The sequence below is a fragment of the Staurois parvus genome, unplaced genomic scaffold (assembly GCF_062004578.1).
Source record: "Staurois parvus isolate SC_StPar_1 unplaced genomic scaffold, SC_StPar_1.0 ptg000275l, whole genome shotgun sequence".
In the NCBI taxonomy this organism is placed as follows: Eukaryota; Metazoa; Chordata; class Amphibia; order Anura; family Ranidae; genus Staurois; species Staurois parvus.
In genome coordinates, this window is record NW_028318071.1 from 3,131,324 (window position 1) to 3,156,633 (window position 25,310).

General features: G+C 45.3%; 1 protein-coding gene across 6 annotated transcripts in view; it reads right to left on the reverse strand.

The window, feature by feature from the left end:
* LOC149459085 (latent-transforming growth factor beta-binding protein 3-like) overlaps positions 1 to 25,310 on the reverse strand; it is a 999,560-nt gene that overhangs the window by 97,960 nt on the left and 876,290 nt on the right. For all 6 annotated transcript variants that reach the window (XM_089681663.1, XM_089681666.1, XM_089681665.1 and 3 more), the window contains one exon: positions 10,058 to 10,189. In XM_089681663.1, coding sequence (XP_089537789.1) covers positions 10,058 to 10,189 — 132 coding nt within the window. The remainder of the gene's footprint in view (positions 1 to 10,057; positions 10,190 to 25,310) is intronic.

The following is a 25,310-nucleotide window of genomic DNA, read 5'->3' on the forward strand; positions in this document are numbered from 1 at the left end:
GCTGAGTTGCCCTCAGAGCAAGCTTCCCAAGCTGCCACTGTGTGTCATTGACATCAGTGGGAGCCAATGTCTCCCACTGCTGTGTCTGAGCCATTGAGGAGGAAGACACCCAGGAGAGTTACTGCTCTCATGCACATCGCTGGATTAAGATCAGGTACGTATTAGGTGGGCTGAGGGGAAACCTGCACACTGAAGATTTTTTACCTTCATGCATAGATTGCATGAAAGTAAAAAGTCGGACCCCGTTAGGTACTCAAGCCATTCATTTGGCTAGAATTCTTTCCTGGTGTAGGGATGGGGGTCTTCGGCAATGGGTGGCGATGGAGCAGTGTGCAGTGGATTCTCCTCTTCAGTGTCTCCCGTGGTTGTAATCCCACAAACTCCCGGCTGTTAAGTCCCATCCTTTGTTGAGCGCCTCCTTGTTGGTTGCACGCCATTGTGCGGGGGGCCAACTTGTCTGATCCACGATATCCCACCTGTATCCCATTCTGGGTAACCCTCGCTCTCCGCCGGGGATCTCGGATGGCAGATTTCAGTCTCTATTGGAGGGCCGCTCTTTCTGCCTTTGTGATTTTATGACCGGGCCCCGGTTGAAGTCTCTGGTGGAAATAGGACAGATGTTTGTTCCTCCCTTGGATAGTTGGAGGTTACAACAACTCGTTAACTTCTTGTCTTCCTTGACTCATAAGGAAGTGGACCTGGGTCCTACTACTCCCTTTGAGGATCTTTGTGTAACTTCTGAGCCTACCTCACATGCTATCTCGTTGGCTTACAAGTTGCTCAGCAGTCAAGATGACAAGTTTGTCCCACCATTTCTTCTCAAATGGGAGGAAGAGTTGCACAGGACATTTTCATCCGAACAGAGAGACCACATCTTGTATTTTGCCCACCGTTCCTCCGTCTCCGGTAAATATCAGGAATTGGGGTATAAACTGCTTACCCAATGGTATAGGGTTCCGTTGCTCCTGCATAACGTCTTCCCTGAGGCCCTGAAGGTTTGTTGGCGCTGTAAGGAGGAGGATGGCTCGCTCTTACATATTTTTTGGTCTTGTAGGAAATTGACTGCCTTTTGGGCACAGGTGAGGGCTCTGATGTGGCACCTGACTGGGTTTGACCCGGGGGATGACCCTGCTGGTTATCTGTTGCTCCACTCTGATCTCTCTAGGAAACATTTCAAGTGCTCTTTGTTGGTACACTTGCTCAATGCTGCTCTCTGGAAACAGGAGGCTCCCCCTTCTATTTCTCTGTAGTTATCCAGGATAGAGGACATTCACTCAATCGAAAGTATCATGGCAGCGGTCCGGGGTCAGGAGGCCCAGTTTCGCCAGAAATGTATTCATTGGTCTCTCTTTACTTTCTTAAGTGATTATGCTGCTTTGCTGCGATCAGTGGCTTGAAGTCCCTTCGCCGTTCTCTTTTTACACCTCTCTTTTTCCTTCTCTTCACCCCCAACTTTTTTTTTTCTTTCTCTCTCCTACCTTTTTCCCTGTCTTGGATACTACTGCTATTTGTTTATGTCAATAGACTGATCTGTTTGTACTAAATTTCGGACCAGTGTGCTCTACTTTGCTGTTTTTGAAACTGATAATTTGAATCTCTATGTAACACTGTTCAACAGGTAAAAAGTTTTGGGCATAAAATTAGCTAATCTTACATAATTTTGGGGTGCTGAAAACGAAAATGACCCTAAAAAATGTTGATTGGCTCTAGTTTCCATGATATATTCACCCATCTAATGACGTAAGCCATTCAAAATTATGATGCAACTTCAGCTGCATATTGCGCAATTGATACTGGTGACCAATAGAAAATTGCATGTATACTGAGATGATGCAATATTAGCCTTGAATTGCATCACTTCACTGCATAAAAGCTGCAGTATCTGTAGCTGATTGTAGTTCGACAGCGTCTTTACATTTCGTTTTATGCTTATATAGGCTACTCAGTAATGCCTCGAACTTGTGTGAATAAAGCAGATACTTTCTGCTATATCTGCGGTGAAATAACTTTTATCTCACAAAAAAGGAGGATAACAGGAATGATTAAGAAAGCCTACAACTTGTATTTTGGCTGCAAGATAGGAGACCAGGACAAGAGCTGGGCACCACATATATGCTGCAATTCTTGTGGGACTGCACTGGAGCAATGGTTGAATGGACAAAAGGCATCTATGCCTTTCGCTGTGCCAATGATTTGGAGAGAGCCAACAGATCATGTTAGTAATTGTTACTTTTATATGGTGCCTCCAATTGTAAAAGGGCTAAATAAGAAGAAAAAGTTATCTGTGCACTATCCAAATATTCCATCGGCAATACGTCCAGTTCCTCATGGAGAGGGGCTACCAATTCCTAAAGCACCAGAATCCTTCGTGGTTGAGTCAAGTGAGGAAGAACCTGAAGCGTGTAGTCACGTGCAGTTGTAAGAGATAGCCCTTTCCTCGAATACAAGAGAAAAGCCAAGAGAAGCAAAACCGACACAAACTGAAGACAAAACTAGTGAGAATCCTAAGTATTAAAATGATTCAACTTAGCTTATGGCTATAATTTTTCTTGGTAATCCTATGCAATGTATTATGCCATTTAGGCTTTGTTATGTAGTCAATATCACTTGCTTTATATTTGTGGAAAGACATCTATCTATATAATTATTGTGCATTATGTAGTCATTACGCCTATAGTAGAAAACTTTCCGTTTACAGAAAAACTAGAGCCAATTGACAAATTTCATTGTTATATTTGAACTCAGAATGTGAAATTCATTAAGAAATGGATCCTTTTGTTTCCAAAACTGGCAAAAAATAAAAATTTGTTGAACAGTGTAATTGGACCGCACCTGGTTCATTGTCTTATCTGCTGGCATCCACTAATGCGTCTTATTTTTGTATATGTTTGTACTCTAGAAAAGCTGTTTAAATAAAGAATGTTAAAAAAAAAAGAAAGTAAAAAACCTTTAGAGCCACTTTAAACAGAAAGAATTCAATAGGACAACTCAGGCGCTACTATGCTTCCTGCATTTTATTGCTGGAACCTAAATTGCATACTGTATTTATCAAAATACTTGTTTTAGACTTTTTTTTAATGTGCTGCTGATTTCCTACAGATTTTTCCTGTCCACGTGCATGAAGTACATGACTGAGGGACATGCAGAATATCGAGGATAATGCTTACCAGCCAACTAATAAAAACAACCACCCCTCAACTTTCCCCCACCTGAAATAACCACACAACTCTCCTTCTATGGTGTCAAACGGCCATAGCAGCCCATTTATTTAACCTAACAACTATTACATAACAATGCATCAAGTACAATCAATATACCTATCTGACTCCACCGTTACCGACTAGGCTAGTCTGACTACGCTCATCCCTGACTGTCATCCATCCATCCCGATCGGGACCTGGACTTGTCAGCCTCTTCACAGCAGGCACGTACCCTCGGCGGGACCCCTCTACCACAGTTGGGTGCACTCAGGGGTCGCGACCTGGTTTCAGTCTTGCACCAAGTCCATCCTCACCATCAGGGGCTCTGGTGAAAAGGCAGACTGGGACTTAGACTCCGCATCCTGGGGAATCCTGTTCTGTGGATCACTAGAGATCCTGCCAGGCGGTGCCTGACAGTACCTTGCGGCCATGACTGAGCCTGGAAGGGGAACTTCCCCTCTGGATGACATATGTCAACATTTGGTAACCCTCACAGAGGGGGTTAGGGCCCTGCAGGAGGGTTATACTGAATTGGGTGACCGCATACAGACCTTAGCCACACCTACCAGGCAGCCTGGGGAACCCCCTGGGGGAGTAATAGTTTCGATACCAGTACCAGAATCCCGTGTCCCCATACCAGAGCGTTTTAACGGGGATCAAGTTAAATTTAGGAGTTTCCGTGATTCCTGTCAGTTATACTTTGACCTCCAGCCTCGAACGTTTTTGTCAGAAACCGTGAGGGTCGGGTTCATTATTTCCTTATTACAGGATGAATCCCAAAACTGGGCTCACCGACTACTAGAAACCCGAGACCCACAGTTAGAAACGGTAACGTCATTTTTTAAAGCGATGGCGCTTCTGTAGGATGACCCACAGCAGGCCGCGACGGCCGAGATGGCCCTACATACACTGAGGCAAGGTCACCGAGCAGTAGACGACTATGCAGCCGAATTCAGTCATTGGGGTAGTGACACCCAATGGAATGAGGCAGCCCTGCATCACCAGTTCCGCATGGGTTTAGCTGAAACATTGAAGGACGAGCTGGCCCGAGTAGACATACCTGATACTCTTGAGGGCCTGATAACCTTATCCATTCAGATTAACCGCCAGTTGCGCAGGCAGGAAAGGTCCAACCAAGATCAGAGACCAACCTGGATATCACCTCATGCTGCAGCTCATCCTAAGTCCCTAAGGGTCAACTGGAATCAGGAGGTGGCGGATACATCGGGATTCGGGTTATCGGGAAGGATTCGGCCTCCACTTACACTTGAGGAACGTCAGAGGCGTCAGGTAAACCGCCTTTGCCTCTATTGTGGGGAAGCCGGCCATATAGTGCGTACCTGTCCAGCCAAGATGGGTAAGTGTTCTGTGTTTTCTATGGTTACTTCTAAGAATGGGAACAACATCAGCTATTTAGCAATACCTATCTCACTTCAGCTGCCAGGGAAAACTGTGGTAACCACGGCAATTGTGGACTCTGGAGCATGTAGCTGCTTTATAGATCTGGACTTTGCAGCTCAGCAGCAGATCCCCTTGCAGACAAAAGAGATGGGTTTAAATATATTTTTAGCTGATGGGTCCCATATCAGGTCAGGGGTGGTGGACCGTGAAACCCCACCTATTTGCACTACAGTGGCAAACCATCACCAGGAATTCCTCCGCCTGGATGCTATTGCATCCCCTCTGTTCCCGGTTATCCTGGGGCTCCCTTGGTTACAAGCCCACGACCCACAGATTGATTGGAGGGCAGGATCAATTCTCTTCCAGTCACCCTATTGCCAGCAGCGTTGCCTCTCTAGGATGCCCCCAGCGCCGCAGGCCTTGCTATGTCTGGATGCAGATGCAGGACTGGGCCAAATCATTCCTTCGGCCTACCATAGCTACTTGGACGTGTTTAGCAAGCGGGGGGCATATGTCCTGCCCCCGCACCGAACATATGACTGCCCCATTGATCTTCTCCCAGGTTCAGAAATACCTTTTGGGCGGATATTCCCTTTGTCCGAATGGGAGTTAGGGGCTCTAAAGGAATATATAGATGAGAGCCTCCGCAAGGGGTTTATTCGGCCCTCCACATCACCAGCTGGGGCTGGCATTTTCTTTGTGGAGAAGAAAGAAATCCTTACGACCCTGTGTAGACTACCGAGACTTGAATAAAGTGACTGTCAAGAATCGTTACCCGCTACCCCTGGTCCCTGAACTTTTTCAAAGATTGAAGTCAGCTTCCGTCTTTACTAAGCTGGATTTGAGGGGTGCATACAATCTAGTCCGTATCAGAGAGGGGGACAAATGGAAAACAGCATTCCGTACCAGGTTTGGATATTTTGAATATTTGGTCATGCCCTTCGGCCTTTGTAATACACCCGCCACCTTCCAGCACTTCATAAACGACGTGTTCAGGGACTATCTTGACATCTTCGTTGTCGTCTACCTGGAAGACATCCTGATCTTCTCCCCGTCATTGGAGGTCCATAGAGGTCACGTGAGGTGCGTGTTGGAGCGGCTCCGCCAACACGGCCTATACGCCAAGGCAGACAAGTGCTGTTTTGAACAGCATAGTATCCCTTTTTTGGGTCTGACCATCTCCACCATGGGAATAGCCATGGATCCTCAAAAGGTCTCGGCTGTTTTGGATTGGCCAGTACCTACTGACAAAAAGGTGGTCCAATGCTTCATTGGCTTTGCAAACTTTTATAGGAAGTTTATCAAGAACTTTTCAGGCCTGGTTTCCCCGATTACCCAGTTGACCAGACAGGGGGTCCGTTTTCAGTGGACGCCAGAGGCGCAGGAAGCTTTCACGTCTTTAAAGAAGTTGTTCACTGAAGCCCCTATTCTGAGCCATCCTGACCCATCATTACCCTATATTCTGGAGGTAGATGCGTCTGAGAACGCAGTTGGGGCAATTCTGTCGCAGAGGAAGGGCATTAAGGAGCTCATGCACCCGGTGGCCTTTTTCTCTAGGAAACTGACTTCTGCAGAAAGGAATTATGATATCGGGGACTGGGAGCTTCTGGCGATTAAGGTAGCACTAGAGGAATGAAGGTATTTACTAGAGGGGGCCTTACACCCAATATTAATATTTACCGACCAAAAGAATCTAGAATATTTGAGGACAGCCAAGCGCCTAAGACCACGTCAGGCCAGGTGGGCACTCTTCTTTTCGCGATTTGTCTTTCACATCACCTATTGGCCAGGGTAAAACAATACTAAGCCCGATGCGCTCTCACGCATGTTCGGGGACCCCGACGAGACTCCCAAACCTGACACCATTCTGTTCTCGGGAAATTTTCTGGCCCTACAATCCGAGCTCCGCTCTAGACTGCAGACCGCATCTGTAGGTATGCCAGGTCCACCCGGTATCCCCTTATCGAATAGGGGGGGCTTCTTTGGAAAGAGAATCAGATTGTGGTTCCCGAGGAAGTACTGTGGTACTTGGATATTGCCATGACCACCCGTTAGCAGGTCATTTCGGGGTACACAAGACCCTGGAACTGTTGCAGCGTACATTTTGGTGGCCCAATATGGCCAAGGATTGCGAGTCATATGTTAAGACTTGCACCGTTTGCCAAAGGAATAAGCCTACTAGGAGTAAGGCCTGGGGCCTATTACGCCCATTACCTTTCCTGATAGACCATGAAGTATGATCTCCATCAATTTTATTGTGGAACTTCCACCCTCTCAGGACCATACGGCGATCTTTGTGATCGTGGACCGTTTGTCCAAAATGGCCCATTTTGTACCCTTAACCACTTGCCGTCCGCCTGCTGTTTATAAACAGCAAGGCGGTGGCAGTGCAGGGGCGGGTTGCCGTTCATAAACGGCACCCGCCTTTTCTAGCTGTGCAAGCTCCCTGGGAGCGTGCAGCACCACGATCCGGTGCCCGCTGTGTCCTCCGGACACAGTGAAACACCGATCGTTGGACGGGACCTCTGTACGAGGTCCCGATCATGTGATCGCTGATTGGCCAATCAGTGATCACATGCAAAGTAGTAAGCAAGATGTCACTTGTGTGAAATCTGTGAATGATCACAGAGGTCATATGGTACAAGGCTATACACAACAGCCTTGTACCATGTGACAAGCTGTGACCAATCACAGCTCACACAGAACTTCTCAATGACTGCAAGAATGCAGACAGAGAGAAAGAGAAATGATTGCTTTTACATCCTATATGGGTGTAAAAGCAATCAGTACTGCTAGAGTGACAGTATGTAAAAAAAAAATAAAAATAAAATATAATAATATAAAAAAATAAAATAAAAATGTTTAAAAATTATAATTTTTGGTTATAAACTAATTTGGATTTTTTTTTTTTACTAAAAAAATAACGGAATAAATTTTGGCCAAGATTTATGATGAAATATTATTTATTTGCAAAATTTTAGTAAAAAAAAAACACTTTTTTTCAAAATTTTTGGACGTTTTCATGTACATAGCAAAAAAAAAAAAATCCCAGCGGTGAATAAATACCACCAAAATAAAGCTTTATCTGTCTCAAAAAAATGGCAAAAAATTCATATGGGTACAGTATTGCATGACCGCGCAATTGTCATTCAAAGTGTGATAGCGTTGAAAGCTGAAAATTGCCCTGAACAGGAAGGGGGTAAAAGTGTCCGGACAGGAAGTGGTTAAAGGACACACCTACGGCCTCTGAAACAGCACAGGTTTTTATCAGGGAGCTAGTAAGACTCCATGGGATTCCTAAGGATATCGTGTCAGACTGGGGGGCTCAGTTCACATCTAGATTTTGGAAGGCTCTATGTGAAACGCTCGGGATTATGCTGTCGTTCTCGGCATATCACCCACAAACCAATGGCCAGATGGAACGAACGAATCAGACCCTAGAGCAGTACCTCAGGTGCTATATCACCTTCCTCCAAGACAACTGGTTGACCCTCCTGCCACTAGCGGAATTTGCGTATAACAACGCAAGTCATTCCGCTACAAAGCAGGCTCCTTTTTTTTCGAATTACGGATTCCACCCCATATTCTTACCGGATATGATTCCGGAAGTCACGGTCCCGGCCACGCAGGACATGTTAAGTTTTTTATCCTCTAATAGCAAGGTGCTGCAAGAGGCGATGGCCAAAGCCCAGGAGGACAATAAGAGGGCCTTTGATAGGAGGAGAAGGGGAGAATTAAGCTTGCACCCAGGGGACCAGGTCTGGTTAGCCACAACAAATCTTAAAATGTCCTGTCCATCAAAGAAACTGGCACCTAAATTCCTGGGTCCGTTTTGGGTAAAACGTAAAGTCAATGAGGTGGCGTACGAACTCACGCTCCCCGAATCCTTTAGAATTCATCCGGTCTTCCATGTGTCACTATTGAAGCTGGCAACACCAGACCCCTTTCCGGATCGGAGGTCTAAACCGCCAGAGGCGATAGACATCGACGGAGAAGAGGAGTTTGAGGTAGAGGCAATCCTAGGTTGTAGGAAGAGGAGAGGCCAAACTCAGTTCTTGGTCAAATGGAAGGGATACGGGGCTGAGGAGAATTCATGGGAGCCAGCCCAAAATGTTCACACCCCAAGACTCGTTCGGGAATTCTTTCAGAACCAGCCATCTAGGAGGGGTCGTTTGGGCATCCGGAGGCTGCCAGTAGGGGGGGGGGCCATGTCAGGGACTGCAGGTCTCGCAGCGGCGCACAGGTCTGCACATATGCAGATTGCCTAGGTGCACTATTGTGCAGGCACTAGGACCTGGGCTTCGGTGGCGGTGCAGGGCGCACTATTTAAACTGACCAGACGGTGACTAGGTTGCCGCAAGGTCTAGTTCCTGTACCCGTGTTCTGAAGTGTGTTCCTGTTGCCGATCCTGCTTGTCCTGATTTGTGTTGACCTTCTCCTGCTCTGACCCCCGGCTCGTCCCTGACTACTCTCCTGTCTGTAGTTATATTACTATTGGACCTCCCGTTGCTGAACCTTGGCTCGTGACCTGGCTGCTCTCTGTCTACTGTTTAGTACCTACCTGCCTCCACCGTTACTGACCCAGCTTGTCTGACTACGCTCATCCCTGACTGTCATCCATCCATCCATCCCACTCGGGACCTGGACTTGTCAGCCTCTTCACAGCAGGCTCACCCCCCCGGCATGTACCTTCGGCGGGACCCCTCTACCACATTTGGCCTGACACATAGTCCCAAATACAGCCCATTAACTACAACCTTACCAACGCAACCTTATAATTGGGAAGGGACACCCATGCCTACGATGGGCCCAACCCATAATCCTCAAAAATGTCACTCCAGCACCGTCTTCAAAGACCTAGCGAACCCTGCCAGCTGCCATGACAAAAAACACAAGACAAGGACCTCAAGACACAACATTCAAATAAAAGAAAGAAAAAAACCCCAAAAAGAACCCAAAAACAAAAAAGGCAAGACAAACACAAAGGACAGAACCATGAACATGGGCCAGGGAGGGAAGGTGGGAGAAATCTCACCAGTGCTAGCACAAGCTCCTACTGACCCCTGACAAGTCCAGCCTCCTCTCCCCATCCTGGAAAACCTCCCTCTTCACTGAAAACCTCCAATCAGGTAAGCCACCACCCTACCAAATGAATATACTCCCACCCTATTAGTATCTCCACCTTGTCTGCAAGCCCCAGTCATGCTGGCCCTCCCCTTAGCTTTGCTCAGTTACAGGCCATGTAATGGAATGGCTGCATGGGTAGATTTTCTGATGATGATACCAGTGGGCCATACCTGCCTAATCTGTTGAAATGAACACTTGTAGTCTTTAAGGGATGTCTGACAGGGTGAGCACATCTTACCTCATGCAAATTAAAATGTATACAAAAACAGCAACAATATGTATACAGAAACAGAAACAGAGCAAACATCTTAATATAAACTTTGTCTCACCATTGCATCGCGTCCGTGTGATGTCTAGCTGGAAACCTCCATTACACTCACAGGAAAACCCATGTGGGCCTTTCACACAGCGACCATTCACACAAGAGCACTCATTTGACTCCTCTTCTGAGCTATCTCCACCTAGAATGAGAATAATCAAAATAAAGCATGCAAGCAAAAGTGGCAGGATTGTAATACTACCAGTTTCAGATCAAACTACAAACAAGTAAGATGCTTATTAAGATAAAACAGCTTATTATTTTATACTGTGATGCTATATATTATGGCCTGTAAAGATATACTCTAGCTGAACAAAAATTACCCAACTAAGCGCATGCAAGATGCACAACCTTCCTATTCAGGGTTTTCATTCAAGCAAATGTTTTTTATTACATCATCTTCATTCAATTCTGAAATCTCTTTAGCAGTATTGTGTTCTTGTAACACTATTTTGACAGGCTTTGGAAAGTGCAGTAGGTATGGCCAATTCTGTCTATTTCATTGATTCTAGACCGTAAGGGGTCAAAGAATGTGTCATCATGCAAAAGATCTCACCTTTATAGATATAACGCCCTGTAGCTAAGCTAGGCAGAGGGTGAGTAGCAGCCTTGGATAAGCCAGCCTGGGAGTGAGATAGATTACCTAGGGAGGTTCTGAAGGTCAGGGCTTCTGGAGCCATCCCACCACTCCAAGAAACCCGAGAGCTTTCTGAAGAAGGGGAGGAAGCTCAGATCTGCATACTTGAGGGACCTTAGCCAAACCCCTGGCAGGAGGCTAGGCATGCAGACCAAGGCAACCATAAAGTATCACAGAGCCTGAGTGGAAGGGAGCAGTATTGGGTGGAAGATGGAGTGAGAGACTTGCATGTGGGGCCTGGGAGGAGGCTCAGGGAAGGGGCCTACCTACATGAAGGTGCTGGAGAAGAGGATCTTCACTGTACCACTGACTCAAAGGGAGGATATCCTAAGCAGCAGGGAAGGAGCTAGCCCAGCGAAAGGTCTGAAGACAGCCAGCAACCCATTAAGCTATCAAGAGAGGACAGTGTGAGTACTCAAACTCCCTCCCCTGGGCTGGATAAGCGGAGAGGGCAGTCAGGTGGAAAACCCAGCTAACTTTTCATTCGGGGCTGCTGTTCTAAATTGGCAGTTTCTGGGCCCTCGTGCCCAGGGAATACCCTCAGTTCATCTAGGTGGAGGAGGAGGATTCATCTGGGGTCTGAGGAGATACACCAGAGAGCAGGAATACTCCTAAACGAGAAACTATTTTTGTCCACATCTGTAAATAGTTGCTAAGGAGTTTGTCCTCCAGTATGCAGTTTTCTTGGGCATCTCATACACCCCTCAACCCCATCCAAGTTTTTAACCCCTTAATAAAATCACAAACCCAAGCTCAAGGACTGTTTACTGAGTGCAAAGTGTGGAGGAAAATACGTGTTGCCTGGCTGTGTAGAGCTTTAGGGGGACCCAAAACTCAGCGACTCCTAAGGGAGTAGTGATACAAAGAAAAGGTTTAAAACTCCTGTAAATTTTTTTGCCTGTGCCCCGTTGGAAACATTTTTCCTTAATTTTCTGTACTGATAATGTGACAAGAATTAAGAGCAAATGACTCCAAATATGGGGATTTCCTCTCGTAAGCAACTGTCTCTGGAACAGGTATCACTCGTTGGAAGAATTGTATTCACCTCCTGTTCTGGTGACAGCTGTGAAATTTCTTATCACTTTCTGATCTGCAGACAATGATCAACAGGACAAATAAAGAGGGTGAACAAATCTACTCATTATTGCTTTTGAAAGCCAGAATGTGACACAATGCGGGGAATTTACTATATCTGAAGCACACAGATTCTGTTACTCTAAATACACATGTAACAGACTCCAAAGGTGATCTTAGCCTTTAAGACATAACAAATCAGGTGTTGGTAACTAAAAAACACTTAAAAAGGTGCACCTATAGCAGGGGCTTCCAAACTTTTCAGTGTACGGGCCACTTCATATAATTTACAAATATTCAGAGCTGAAAAAAATCAGTTTTATAAATTAACGTTTTTTTTTTTGGGGGGGGGGTTAGTAATTGGCATGATTGATCAGCAAAAGAGAAAAAAACTTAACTGAAATAAAGCAGAGAAATTCCAAATACATCCAAATAGTGTAGGACTCGCTAGACATGAGTACATATGGTGAGTATTGAAGAGTGATCTCCCTGAAGAGGAGACGCTTAAGAGGGGATATGATATTGATATAAAAACCTTTAAATTGTGACTCTAGCATTGGGAGAAAACTATTTTTCTTAGGTCCTTAAAGAAATTACACAGCCATGCAATGAAGTTGGACAAGAAGCGCTTCAATCTTAAAGTGCATAAGGAGTTCTTTACAGCTAGAGTGGTAATGATGTGTAACTCTCTTCAAAAGTTGGTGGTGTGGGTGGCGTGGCTGGAGTGGAAGCTCAATGGCTGCATAACGACACAGCTCTGCTGTACTCACAGTGCCAGCACACAGCAGCGGCTGACCTGACACTCCAAAAGCGACCAGAAGAGAGGCAACAGCCCGGTGACCCTCTGGGAGATGACAAAGAAGAGGAAATCTGAGAGGAAACTCCTGAAATTAACAGAGTTTCCCCCTCGACTGGATCACAGAAATCCCCAACATGGCAGCAGCAGCTCAGGATCCTCCTCGTCTCACTCAGCACACAGGCAAGTCTCTGCAGCTTCTCCTATGACACCTGTTAAGCAGAAAAACAGCTCTATCTTACTGCAGCCTGTCTCCCCTCCTTTCTCTACTTCATTTATTGAGAGCACAGTAAAATCTAAACCTAGAATGACAGATATTAACCCACAGCATGTTGTAACAGATTCTTACACTAATACTTCACATTCTGCAAGTAATTTCTCAGATCCAATGGCTAACTTTCCTACTACTAGTCAGCCTATTTCTGATACATTAATGAAGGAGATGCTCCTTTCATTAAGATCATCTATACAGTCAGATATAATTAACTCTATGCAACAAATCAAATCAGAGATTAATGATCTTGGCGACAGAGTTGACCATGTTGAAAAAAAAAATGGGAGAATACGCCACTTCCTTTAGCACCCTAGTAGACGCCCACAACGAAAGGGATGAAGAAATTAAATGGCTCAAAAATAAAGTTGCAGATCTGGAGGATAGATCACGACGTAACAACATTAAAATAAGAGGCATTCCAGAATACATACAACCTGACCAATTGAGATCATATACCCAAGAGCTCTTTTGTGCCCTCCTACCTGAGGCTACAAAGACAGATCTGACCATCGATAGAATACATTCGAAAACCCTCCTATCTGCCAGATAAAATACCTCAAGATGTCTTGATGCGAATTAATTTTTTTCATGTCAAGAGCAAATCATGAAATTGCGCTCAAACCCCAAAATTTGCCTGCAGAATTCTCTTTACAGCTTTTCACAGATTTATCTAAGCACACCATGCAACTCAGGAAAAATTTCTTCCCAATAGCAAAAGCTCTACGAAACCACAAAATTATTTATCGTTGGGGTCACCCTAAGTTGATCGCCACCAGAAATGACTCAATCATCACAATCAACAGCCTAGAGGAAGGTCTGCAATGTCTTAGAGAGTGGGACATTCTCCCAGAAAGCGACCCACAACATTCCACCACCACCAGAGCAACTCCAGAGTGGAACCTGGTCACTCACAAACGCCAAACTAAACATTGACCATATATTTGCAATCTTATCTCATGCTCCCCGTTTAGATGTAATTTCACATTTTTAAGCAAGGCACTGAGGGTACTACCCTTACTGAACACACTACCTGTAAATAAGCCTTCCAATGGCAAGATCACTTGTTTTGTTTTTGCCCCAAAAGTACTACGCAATTTTCATTGTGTTAGGATCTTGGCTAAGATCCTATTTTTTACTGACTTGTTATCTGTTCAGTTATCTGTATTTGTTTATTTTTTCTTTTTTGTTTCTACTATCGTGTAATTCCTGATAGTCTAAATCAGGGATCCTCAAACTACGGCCTGTGGGCCACATGCGGCCCGCCGAGGACATTTATCTGGGCCACCGTCAGGGGCGTATTTGCCACGAGGAAGGGACACTAAGTACAGAGGCGGGCAGGGGGCTGCTGTATCTTACCTGGCTCCGTGTCCCAGTCCCAAGACGATCCAGTCCAGGAAGCACTGCTCCTTAATTCACTCCGGCCACTCCCTCACTCGATGTCCGCCTCCTCACCGGTGCTTGGGAGGCAGAACTGTAGGTCAGGAAAGGAACACAGGCGGCCAATCACCTGCGAGGAGGCGGAGCCGAGCGGCTCCACGAACATCGAGTGAGGGAGAGGCCGGAGTGAAGAAGGACAGCTGACAGGTAAGTGTGTCGTGCAGATGGTGCTGCTGCAACCAGGTATGCTGGCTGCAGCAGCACCATGCTGGAACAGGGGTCAGCAAGGTAAGTGTCATTGGTGTCAGTGGGAGGAATAGTGCCCCATCATTGGTGTCACTGATACTAATGATGGGGAATTATTCCTCCCACTGACACCAACAATGGGGCACTATTCCTCCCCCCACTGACACCAACGATGGGGTACTATTCCTCCCCCCACTGACACCAATGATGGTGTACTATTCCTCCCACTGACACCAATGTTGGGACACTATCCCCCCCCCACTGACACCAATGACGGGGCACTATTCCCCCCACTGACACCAATGACTTACTATTCCTCCCACTGACACCAAAGATGGGGCACTATTCTTCCCACTGACACCATTGATGGGACACTATTCCTCCCACTGACACCAATGTTGGGACACTATCCCCTTCCCCCACTGACACCAATGATGGGGCACTATTCCTCCCCCCACTGACACCAACAATGGGGCACTATTCCTCCCCCCACTGACACCAATGATGGGGCACGTTTCTTCCCACTGACACCAATGATGGGGCATGTTTCTTCCCACTGACACCAACAATGGGGCACTATTCCTCCCCCCACTGACACCAATGATGGGACACGTTTCTTCCCACTGACACCAATGAGAGGGCATGTTTCTTCCCACTGACACCAATGATGGGGCACTATTCCTTCCACTGATACCAATGATGGGGCACTATTCCTCTCACTGACACCAATGATGGGACACTATTCCTCCCACTGATACCAATGATGGGGCACTATTATAAAAGTTTTTCTAAAACTATGTGAAGAATGGCCAGTGGACAAGACTAGGAAAGGCCGGGACCTGGTAGCCTTCCTGAGGCACCGGGTGACTCAGGCATTTTGGAAAGGAGAGACTACACAGGGCATATGCAAAGAATATAGCAGGGGAGAAGCAACAGGAGAGTAAAATCCCAGCAGGGATAGGAGACGGAGAGCCGGCTAAGAGGGATTCACCATTCCTCATATGGTACAACACACATCATTAAAAGTTCCTTTAAAGTGAACAAAAGCTTTTAAAAAATGAAAAATCGGTCGTTCAAGCGGCCGACGTTACCAGCAATGGTAAACAAAATCGGCCGATTTTCATCCCGTCTACAGCCGGCAAAAAGTGTCCCTGCAGAGAGCTCTGCTATTTCTTTGACAGTTCTTTGACATTTATAGCGGTTGCAACAATGTATCCATTTAGGATACAGATGTTTTTATTCGGAAACAAATAGATACAATGTTGCAACCGCTGTAAATGTCAAGGAACTGTCAAAGAACTGTCAAAGAAATAGCGGAGCTCTCTGCAGTGACACTTTTTGCCATACTGGAATTCCTCTTTTTTTTCATCCTTCTTCTTCTTCATCATCATCATCCTCTTCGTCTTCTTCTTCATCATCATCCTCGTCTTCTTCTTCATCATCATCATCCTCTTCTTCTTCATCATCATCCTCTTCTTCTTCATCATCATCCCCTTCTTCTTCTTCTTCATCATCATCCTCTTCTTCTTCTTCTTCATCATCATCCTCTTCTTCTTCATCATCATCCTCTTCTTCTTCATCATCATCTTCTTCTTCCTCTTCTTCTTTTTCTTCTTTTTGACTTCCTCTAGCAGGCCACTGCTCATGCGCAGATTTTTTATCGGTAAAAAATCGTCCGATTTGCCCATCATTGCCGCGAAAATCGGCCGATCGGCAAAATCGGACGTTTTTTTTCCAACTTTACCGATAAAAAAAATCTGCCAAAATACCGAAAAACAGCCGAACAAATAGCCCACTAACGATCCGAAAATCGGTCGATTTTATTTTCGGCCGCAAAATCGGCCGATTTTCGACCCATCTATGGCCTGCATTATTATCTGTATATGTGGAGCACTGGAAGTCACATTTTCATCTGTTTTGATCACTTATTCACAGAGATTTATTATTTGTATACATTTATCACTGGATGTCACATTTTAGTGTTTTGATCACATTTGATTGCATATAGTATATATCACAGTTTAATGGAAATATGAATTATTTCATTTAATGTATTTATTTTAGATTGTTTCACTAAAAGGAGGAGCGCGGCATATATTTATATATTTTTATTGGTAGATAAATGGCTACTGCAAAATGTTACCACATCAACCATAGGCAATATAATGAGGTTCGACCATGCGCTGGTTTCAATTACTTTTTCGGATAACCACTTATTGAAACCACACAACCTCTGGCACCTAAATTTGTCTATTATAAAAATCCCTAACAATAACTTGATACTTGAAAAACATCTTGAGGAGTTCTTCCATATAAATGTGCAATCTGTATCAAACTCTGGCACCCTTTGGTGCACTCACAAAGCATAAATACGTGGTATAATTTTACAAATGTGCGCTAAAGCTAAAAAGCAAATAAATAAACAGCTTAATGACTTACTACAGGATATTTGCAAACTAGAAACACAAAATAAAGCTCAAATCGATCAAACCACCTCGAATAAACTCAATTTGATAGAAGTATGCAAAGATTAAAACTCAACTACTACTCTAATGGAAACAAAGCAGGGAAATACCTAGCAAAAAAAATGAAATCCCTGCATACCAGAACTAAAATTTCGTATCTTATCAAACCAAAGGATAAAACTAAAATCACTAATCCTCAAGAAATAGCAAATTCATTTGCTAGTTACTACGATTCACTTTATAACCTAAATCAAGACAAATCCACTCTCCAACCTTCTATGGAAAACATACAAGCATTTTTGCATTTTTATCACAAATTCGCTTACCCACTCTTTCGAAATCACAACAATCAGAAGTATATTAAACTCCCCTATCACAATAAATGAAATAAACAGAACACTAGAAAAATTACCCAAAGGCAAAAGTCCGGGACCAGATCGATTTTCCAGCGAATACTATATACTATATTATAATACTATGAGTCCGCATCTAAACCAACTATACACTGACGCGTTTTCTTCTGCCTCATTGACTTCTGAAATGCTACAAGTATTAATTGTAACAATCCCCAAATCAGGTAAAGGTCCAGATAACCCACAAAATTTCAGGCCTATTTCTTTATTAAATACGGATATTAGGATCTACACTAAAATTATAGTGTGCAGACTGGCCAATATACTCCCAGATTTTATGAAGCCTGATCAGTTAGGCTTTACTAAAAGGTAAACAAACATCTGATGCAACCTGTTGAGACTAATTAGTTGACACTAATCAACATAATTCATTACGCAGACTCACATAAAATTCCCTCCTTGTTACTTGCTCTGGATGCCGAAAAGGCAGTTCCAAGTACTGTATAAATTTGGATTTTTAATTTCAATATTTTTATTGAAGTTTTTAAAGACATAACAGGGTAATGGTATACGGTTCAACCACAGAAAAATAAAAATGTTGTAATACAGTATAGAGATGAGTATTGTACCCCTCCGGAAATTGGGGGGTGTTGTAAAGGTCTATAAGACAATACAATCAGAGGTATTCTAGGTAGTGTGTTGAACTTGGTGAAGTGTATGGGGTATTGGGTATTGAGGAAGTATTAAAGAGGAGAAGGTAGGGAGAGGAGGGTATGTAACTTGGTAGGGGAGGAAGTACCAGTCAAGGGTTAGCCAATGGTATCAGTTGTGATCTTTTTATCAAAGTTGTATGGAGCAGTTTGAGTTGCTTAACCATCGAGCCCATTGAGGATGAAATTTATGTTGAGAGGAGTTATTTAATGCTAATCTCTTTTCCATGTCACATTGGAAATTGAGATCGTGGATCAAGGATGTGAGTGAGGGAGCGTTGGTGGTGTTCCATAGTCTAGTAATGTTAACTTTGGCTGCGAAGAGTGTATGGGTAATGATGGTGCGGGAGTTAGGTGGAAATGTTTCGATTCCGATATGTAGGAGTGCTAAAGAAGGATTTGGGGTGATCGGGGTCCAGATATTTCAGAAATTAAATTGAAAACGCTATTCCAGTAGGATCTAATTGTTTTGCAGGACCAGAGGATATGCAGTGTTGAACCGATTTCACCACATTGTCTCCAGCAGGAAGGGGGATGGTTTGGATAGTAGGTAGAGAGCTTGACGGGAGTTAGGTACCATTGGTGAAGGATTTTTAGGTGCGCCTCCCAGTGTGAGGTGCACCGGGTGGATTTGTGGGTGATGCTGAACGCTCTTTCCCATGATTGTGTTGTGATTTGTTCTGAGAGTATTTTTTCCCAGTTTGTTAGGGAGGTAGATTGTATGGCGAATTGTAGGTTAGTGAGAAACGTATAGAAGGTGGAAATGCCCTTGCCGGGATATCGTGTTTTGGTAAAGAAGTTGTAGGCGGTAATTGGGAGCTTTGTAGAGTAAGGTATTTTCGTTGTTTGTAAGCAATGTAGAATTCTTAAGTAGGTAAAGTGTTCAGTAAACGGGAGATTGTATTTAATTTGAAGATTTTGGAATGAGTATGGGATTTGGTCATTGTAAAGGTCAGTAATGTGTACTATGCCTTGTGATGTCCATTGGGAAAATTTAATGAGGGTGTTAGGACGTGCAGTAAATTGAGTGGAGTAGGGATATATTTAATGTCAGTAAATTTGGTGGTGAGGAGAGTTTGCCAAGCTTGCAGGGTGGCTTTGATACAGGGGTGTTTCATTTGATATTCGAATTGGGCTGTATGTGGTGTTATGCGCAGGTTTTGTGGATCAAGATGGTAGAATGGGAGGGTTTCCATTGTGGACCATATTTTTTCTTTCGAGGGGTTCCACCAAAAGTATATTTGGTCAAGTAGAGTGGCGTTGTAGTATGATTTTAGGTGGGGAAGACCTGCCTCTCCTTTGTTTGTGGTGCATATGAGAAGGTTAGTAGTGCATCTGGGTTTTTTGTAATTCCATAGGAATTTTGTGAGAATTGTTTGCAATCTGGAAAAGAAAGCATTAGGAACTGGTATTGGAAGCGTGCGGAATATGTATAGGATTTTGTGTAGTATGTACATTTTTATAGTAGCTACACGGCCTAATTTGGAGAGTTCGGAGGTGCGGAGAGTAGAAATTTTGTGAGGGATAGTTTCAAGGAGTGTCTTATGATTTGCAAGGTATAATTGGTCTGTTGTTGCGGTTAGTATAATTCCTAAATAGGGGATACTGAGGGTTTCCCAGGAAAATGGAAATTGTGTAGTCAATATTTTTTGGTCTTGGAGTGATATATGGAGATTTAGTAATGAGGATTTGGGTTCGTTAAGTTTATAGTAGGAGACCGTCGAGTAGGTATGGAGGTGGTTACGAATTGTTGTGAGGTATTTGATGGGATTGGTCACCATCAAAATGATGTCATCTGCAAATAGGCTGATTTTATGTTCTATGCTGAGATGTTTAATTCCGGTAAATGACGGTTCATCTCTGAATTTAGAAGCTAGAGGTTCGATGAGGAGTGCAAATATTATCGGGGAGAGTGGGCAACCTTGTCTAGTGCCGTTTGTAATGTCAAAAGGATCAGATAGTGTTCCGTCTGTTAGTACTCTAGCCGAGGGGTGTGAATATAGGGATAGTATGGCTGTCAACATCCATCCTGTAATTCCAAATTTCTGGAGTGTGAGTTGCATAAATTTCCAGTGTATGCGGTCAAATGCTTTTTCTGCGTCTAGGGATAGTAGTAGGGAGGGGCACTTAGAGAGTTGAAGGTTGTGGAGGAGTGATATGATTCCTCTCGTTGCGTCAGGTACCTGGCGACCAGGAATGAAACCTACTTGGTCTGGATGGATTAGGGTAGGAAGATAGGAGAGAAGTCTGCGTGAGATGATTTTTGCGTACAGTTTTATATCAGTATTAAGTAACGATATCGGCCTATAATTGTGGACAAGTTGTGGATCTTTTCCGGGTTTTGGTATAGTTGTGATAATAGATTGTAGCATGTCTCTAGGGAAAATGCCAGTTTCGGCTGCATTATTAAAAAGTCTGGCCAGGTATGGTGATAGTTCAGAGGCGAGGTGCTTGTAATATTCATTTGTGTATCCGTCGTTTCGTGGAGATTTGTTTAGTGGTAGCGTTTTAATAGTTGTTTCTATCTCTTTGGGGGAGATTGGGACAGAGATGTCGGCAAGTTGGGATGGTGAAAGTTGGGGGAGTTTTGTTGTGTGTAGGAATGTTTGTATGGATGTGAGTGTAGGTTGTGTGGTGTTGGGATCGTTTTTAAGGTTGCATAAATTTTGATAATACTTTGCAAAAGCATTAGCTATATCTTGTGGGTTGGTGTATAGGGTATGAGTGGTTGGGTGTTTAATTGATGCAATTTTAGATTTTAGGCGTTTTTGTTTGATGAATTTAAATAGTACTGAATTAGCTTTGTTCCCTAGTGCGTAATATTTTAGTTTCATCTTTTGGAGGTTAAGGTCATATTTATATAACAAAGTAGTTTGTTTCTGTCTGTATTAAGAGAGGAAGCAATTAAGGGATCTGGGGATTTTTTGTTGATTTCTTCTTTTGATTTGATGGAGGAGAGGAGTTTGTCTATTTGTTGGTTTCTTTGTTTAGTGATGTGGGAATTAATTTGTATGAGAATACCTTTCATGTATGCCTTGTATGTAGACCATAGTGTGGAAATAGATATATCAGTTGTATCATTAAGTTAAAAAAAAGTGTGGTGTGCATCCGATATGCATTTCTTGAGGTCTGGATTCTTCAGTAGGGAGGAGTTCAGTCGCCAAAGCCGAGGGATCTGTGAGTATTGTTTGTGGTCAAGAGAAATAGTAACCGGAGCATGGTCTGACCATGTGATGGTGCCGATCTTAGAAGAAGTGATATGTTGTAGGGTCCATTTGTCGGTGATGAAGAAGTCTGGAGTAGGATAGATGAGATGGAGAATAGTAGGTGTAGTCCCTTTCCATGCTGTGTTGGCATCGCCAGGCATCATATAGATCGTTGGAGTGTAGAAAGTGGTTAAGGGTCTGTTTGGAAGCACGTCTATTGGAGGAGTCCAGGAGCGGGTTACCGATCATGTTGAAGTCTCCGCCGATGATTAGTCTGCCTTTCCTGTGCTGAGAAATGATCACGTTGAGTTTGTTGAAGAATTGAAGATGATTGGCGTTTGGGCCGTAGACATTGACTAATGTATATAGAATGTCTGTGATTTTACAGATCAATATATGGTAGCGGCCTTGTGGATCCACTGTTTCAGAGATTAATTGAAGTTAGAGGGAGTCTTTTATAGCTGTGATGACCCCGTTTTTTTTCCTGCGGTTTGCTGACATGTAGGTTGAGGATTAGTGGTGGATATTGAACTTGGGGATTTTAGAAGAGGCGAAGTGGGTCTCTTGTAGGAATAGTACATCTGCCTGTAGAGAACGAGCTTCTCTGGAGAGTAAGGATCTTTTGTAGGGCGAGTTGAGGCCTCTAACATTTAGCGATGATATATTAAACATTTTTCCTTTTGTTGGTGGTTTGTATAAGTATCAAGGTCCTACCTTTCCTCAGGGCTTGTGCTGCTCCATTTGCTGGCATCCATCTTAGGTCTGCAAAGCATTGTGGGATCCTTTATGCTTTCAGCCCTCTGCGGCTCCTCCCAGGAGGTGGCGGCTTATCACATTTAAGTCTGCTGTTTGCAGCTGTCCATTGCATTCGTGTCCTGTCTGTTGCACAGCAGCAAGCTCCTGTTCAGTTAACTCTTTGCTCTCCTGGATACCGACTCGGCTTTGGCTAAGACTCCTCCTGGCTTCTGACCCCGGCTCTGGCGACCATTCTTCCTGGCTTCTGACCCCGGCTCTGGCAACCATTCTTCCTGGCTTCTGACCCCAGCTCTGGCGACCATTCTTCCTGGCTTCTGACCCCGGCTTTGGCTACGATTCCCGCTGGTTCTAGACTTGATTATCCTGGAAGACGACCTCGGCAGGAGAACTTCTGTCCTACCAAGTCATCCGCTGTTGCTGTCAGACTTGCATAGACTCTTGCCTTGTTTCTGTGTAAATAAACCTACCTTTAATTGCACCTCCTTGTGTGTCTGGCTCCTCGCTCCCATGAATCCTGACGGTGCAGGTACGCCCTCGCTCCCTATGTTGGTTGACAGACTTGATCAGCAGGATCTCTTTTTGGATCAGTTCGCTCAGGCATTGCAGACGCTGCTTGCATGCACAGCGCACCTTGCTCCTGGTGCAATTAGGCCGGTTGTCACTCCTGTGGTCGCTTCCGCTGCTGCTCCGGTTGTTGCGCCTACCTCTGCATCTGCTGCTGCACCTGCGGTGCCCAAAGGTGTGACTGGTTCAGCCCCCCTTCCACAGCGCTTTGGGGGTGAGCCGAGTCAGTGTCGGGGTTTCCTTAACCAAGTGGGCATATATTTTGAGTTGATACCCCACGCTTTTCCTACTGAGAGGTCAAAGGTGGGCTTCCTAATCTTGCTGCTCTGGGACAAGGCCTTGGCCTGGGCAAATCCCTTATGGGAGAATGATAACCCTGTGATTCACAAGTTTGCCGGTTTTGTTGCCTCCTTCCATAGGGTATTCGCTGACCTGGCGTGTGACCTGACCATTCTCTGCCCGCTGCTTTGTACCGCACCGACCCCATGGCTCCCGACTCGGCTTGTTTGACCCTGCACTCGCTCATCCATCCATCCCGTCGGGGTCTCCCGGCCTCCTCACATCAGGCTCTGACCCTGCAGGGACCTCTGCGAACCCCTCTATCACTGGTGGGTATACCCAGCAGCCGCAACCTGGTTTCGGTGCACTCCAAGTCCATCCCCACCATCAGGAGCCCTGGTGAACAAGTGAACCGGAACTTAGACTCCGCGCTCTGGGGACGCCTGACCAGTGGGCTGCTAGAGGTGCCGCCAGGAGGTTCCTTACAGTACCAAATGGCCATGACTGAGCCTGGAGGAGGTTCCTCCCCGCTGGAAGACATATGCCGGCACTTGGCGGCCCTGACTCAGGCCGTCTCGGCCTTACAGGATAAATATACGCATCTGGAAAATCGCTTCCAGACATTTACGGTATCTGACACTACCTCCCAGGCCCCAGTATCTGCCAGCCACGGGGGCTTCTGCCGCACCACCAATGACCGAACCCCTGCCGGAACGCTCCCGCGGAGACCGTGCACGTTTCAGGGCCTTCCAGAACTCCTGTCTCCTATTTTCTATCTGCAACCACGCACATTCACGACAGAGTCGGTTAAGGTGGGGTTCATAATCTTGTTACTCCAGGACGAACCCCAGGACTGGGCCCATCGTTTAATGGAGAACCATGACCCACACCTTGAGACGGTAAAGGATTTTTTTGAAGCAATGGCCATTCTCTACGACAATCTGCAGCGGGCAGCTTCCACCGAATTGGCCCTATACTCTCTTAAACAAGGCCGCTGGGTGGCGGAAGAGTATGCTTCCGCGTTTAGGCGATGGATGGGAGATACACGGTGGAACGATGCCGCCCTATGCCACCAGTTCCGCATTGGGCTCTCTGAAGCTCTAAAGGACGAGCTGGCCCGAGTGGGCCTGCCTGAGTCCCTGGAAGATCTCATTTCCCTAGCAATCCAAATCGACGGCAGATTGTGGGAGCGCAGGTTTGAGAGGTCCAGCCAGGGTCAGGGAAGTACATGGGCCCCGATCCGGGGTGCAGGCCAACCTACAGCAGTGGATAACCGGACTCCAGCTCCCGTGGACACCCCAGAACCCATGCAGTTGGGTCTGGCTCGGCCTTCGCTATCCCCTGAGGAACGCCAGTGCAGACGATCCAAAAACCTCTGCCTCTACTGTTCTTTGTCTGTTGGGGGATATTAGACAGTCCAGTTACTTAGCTGTACCCCTCTCCTTCCAGCTTCCAGGAAGAATCGTGGAGGTGACAGCAATAATTGACTCGGGGGCATGCAGTTGCTTTCTGGATCTAAACTTCGCACATCAGCAGGGGATTCACCTACAGCCCAGGAAACAGGGCTTTAACATATTTCTGGCTGATGGTTCCCAAATTAAGTCAGGGTTGGTTGATCAGGAGACCTCCCTTATTCCCACTACAATAGCAGGCCAACATTGGGAACTCCTCCGTTTAGACACCATCGCGTCACCCCTTTTCCCAGTCATTTTGGGGCTCCCTTGGTTGCGGGCCCACAATCCCCAAATTGACTGGGAGACCGGGTCTGTTCTGTTCCGCTCGTCATACTGTCAGGAACACTGTCGCGCTTTGGGCCCCGCAACTCCCCAAGTTCTTCTGTGCTCTGAAGGGGACTCTAACTTAAGACAGGTCATTCCAGCGGCCTATCATGGCTACCTAGACGTCTTCAGCAAATGGGGGTCAGACTCCCTGCCTCCTCACTGCCCGTATGATTGCCCCATTGACTTGTTACCCGGTCCTGAAATTCCATTCGGCCAAATTTTCCTTTGTCTGAATTAGAATTGGGGGTTCTCAAGGACTACATTGATGAGAACCTCCAAAAAGGGTTCATCCGCCCCTCCACCTCACCAGCGGGGGCTGGGATTTTCTTTGTAGAAAAGAAGGATAAATCCCTAAGACCCTGCATTGACTACCGCGAGTTAAAGAAGGTCACGATTAAAAATTGCTATCCTTTACCCCTGGTCCCAGAACTCTTCCAGAGCCTGAAATTCGCAGCTATTTTTACGAAATTAGATTTGAGAGGTGCTTACAACCTGGTTCGCATAAGGGAGGGGGATGAATGGAAAACAGCTTTTCGCACTCGTTTTGGTCATTTTGAGTTCCCGGCCACGTTCCAACATTTTGTCAATGACATATTCAGGGACTACCTCGATGTCTTTGTAATCGTCTATCTAGACGACATATTAATATTATCACCCTCACTTGAGACTCATGGAGACCATGTGGCGAAGGTATTGGAGCGATTACGCCTACACGGGCTGTACGCTAAGGCTGACAAGTGCAGTT